The sequence below is a fragment of the Blastomyces dermatitidis genome, assembly GCF_000003525.1.
Source record: "Blastomyces dermatitidis ER-3 genomic scaffold supercont1.1, whole genome shotgun sequence".
Lineage (NCBI taxonomy): Eukaryota > Fungi > Ascomycota > Eurotiomycetes > Onygenales > Ajellomycetaceae > Blastomyces > Blastomyces dermatitidis.
This window is the reverse complement of record NW_025544774.1, coordinates 9,733,079-9,735,028: the sequence shown is the minus strand read 5'-3', so window position 1 is coordinate 9,735,028 and position 1,950 is coordinate 9,733,079. Positions and strand designations below refer to the sequence as shown.

General features: G+C 35.5%; 1 protein-coding gene across 1 annotated transcript; it reads right to left on the bottom strand.

Annotated features, from left to right (window-relative positions):
* Positions 1-630: 630 nt before the first annotated feature.
* Positions 631-1,103, bottom strand: BDCG_16327 (uncharacterized protein; the record flags this gene model as incomplete). Its single annotated transcript, XM_045425577.1, has 2 exons — positions 631-950; positions 1,046-1,103. 2 exons carry the CDS (start codon positions 1,101-1,103, stop codon positions 631-633), a joined length of 378 nt encoding a protein of 125 aa, XP_045272483.1.
* Positions 1,104-1,950: the final 847 nt, after the last annotated feature.

The window sequence follows — 1,950 nt, the reverse complement described above, 5'->3', positions numbered from 1 at the left end:
TCAAGAAAAAGTAATCTGCTAATCTTATATAGAAGTGAGATTCTCATATTCATCAATCAGATCTTTCTATGATATATTTAAATGATGTCATAGAGCAGTTGAAAACCAGTTCAAACAGTCTGTAGAATGAATAGAATTATTCACATGAAAGTAATAAGCTGTGTGAAATCACAGCAGAGTCTTGACATGGCTGAAAGTATAATAATACTCTTCTCTTTAAGAGCATAGTCTCTATGCTCTTAAGATTACTGAATTAGAAATTATCTTTGTTATATAGCAACAGTTATCAACTGATTTGACAGCATGTGTGCTGTGTGTGATATAAAGAAATAGATGAGTTTTTCTGCTGACTGTGTAGATCTTTCTTTTCTCATTATTATTCAAATTAAACATATGATAAGTGAGTTTCTTATATATCAATTTAAAATGTGAGAAATGTAGTTAATAAGTGACTTACAGATCTTTCAACATATTCTGTTCTATATATGAAATTCTCTGTAAAAGTGATGTGTTTTAGAGACAAAGCTAACAGTAGTAGCAGGATTTTTTTGAAAAGATTTTCTCTTCTCTGTGATATATTTTTCTTCTCTCTCTCTCATCTGTAATAGTGAGTGCATGAGAGTATTATTCTTAAAGAACAGTAGAGGACTTATTCTGATATTTTCTAGTGAGTAAACATCTTTGTGATGCGGCAGCGGCCTCCGTGGCTGCTAAGAAAGCCAGATTGAAGACAGAGACAGCAGCATCAATGAGCCACAGGAGCACTGCTCTTATTGTCATATCTTCTTCTTCTCCTGCTTCTTTTGCAGCTGCAGCGGTAGTCACCATGCCTTGCAGTGAGATGTCATCCCTTCTGCTGATCAGTTTGTCCATGTCTGTTTCATCCTCTGCCCCCCCTGCTGCTGTCGCGACACCGCCCCCTCCCCCAGTCAATACAGTGGTGTATGACCCTGTGTGGTCATTCAGAGAGGAACCCGGGGAGAGTTTGATTTCAGGAACAGTGACTCTGAGAAGCTCAATCTGTAGTTCCCCTCCTGCAGCACACCTGAGCCCTGCTCAGAATGCTGCTGAGTTGAGTCTGCAGAGTCCTGCAGTTTCTTCATCTTCTCTCTGTGAGAAGGCTCTGATACAGTCTCTGACCAGCACTGCTACTTGTCTGCACTGTGTTAAACAGCTGAAGAAGAGAGGAATCTTATATATCTGCTTCTTCTCTCACTTCTGTTATTTTCATTATGTCTGTAACAATGACTCCTGTCTCTCTATAAGTATTATCTCACAGAAAGATGTTATATCAGCTCTGATAAAAAGTCTAGATACTTAAGTAGTACAGAGTGAGAGTCTCAGAGCTTTAAGTATTAACAGATTTCATTAAGACTGAGAAGATCTCTCTTACTCATCTACAGAAGAAGATGAAAGTGTGAATCTCTGAGATGAAAAAACATCTTAGAATAACTGATCTTAAGAAGAAATCAGTCAGCACTGCTGTTGAAAGTATCATAGAGATTAATTACTGATTAAAGAGAATCTTACTTCAGTTGAAGTAGATAACTGAGATGCTTTGTAAATTAATAAATTAATACTTTCAGCATCTCTCATACTCTTCTGCAGCATACTTCTCTATAATATTACAGCACTAACTTCTCAGCAGATAAAGATATCAGTGCTGAAGACTTCAATAATGAAGAATGAGTTTAATGAGAATGTGATTATTAATAAGTAGATTCTGATCTCTCTTTTTACTTTTTCAGTAGACTGTAGCTCTATTAGAATAGCAGCAGTCTGTAAATTAATAATATTAATTTTTTTATTGATTTTTAATATCTCTTTTCTCTAACTGCTTCAGAAATTTTACACTTGTATAGTCTTATTAAACTTCTAAAAACTCTTTAAGAGAAAATAGAAGAAGAGTACTACAGAGTCTATAAGATACTGACTCATCACTATAAGATT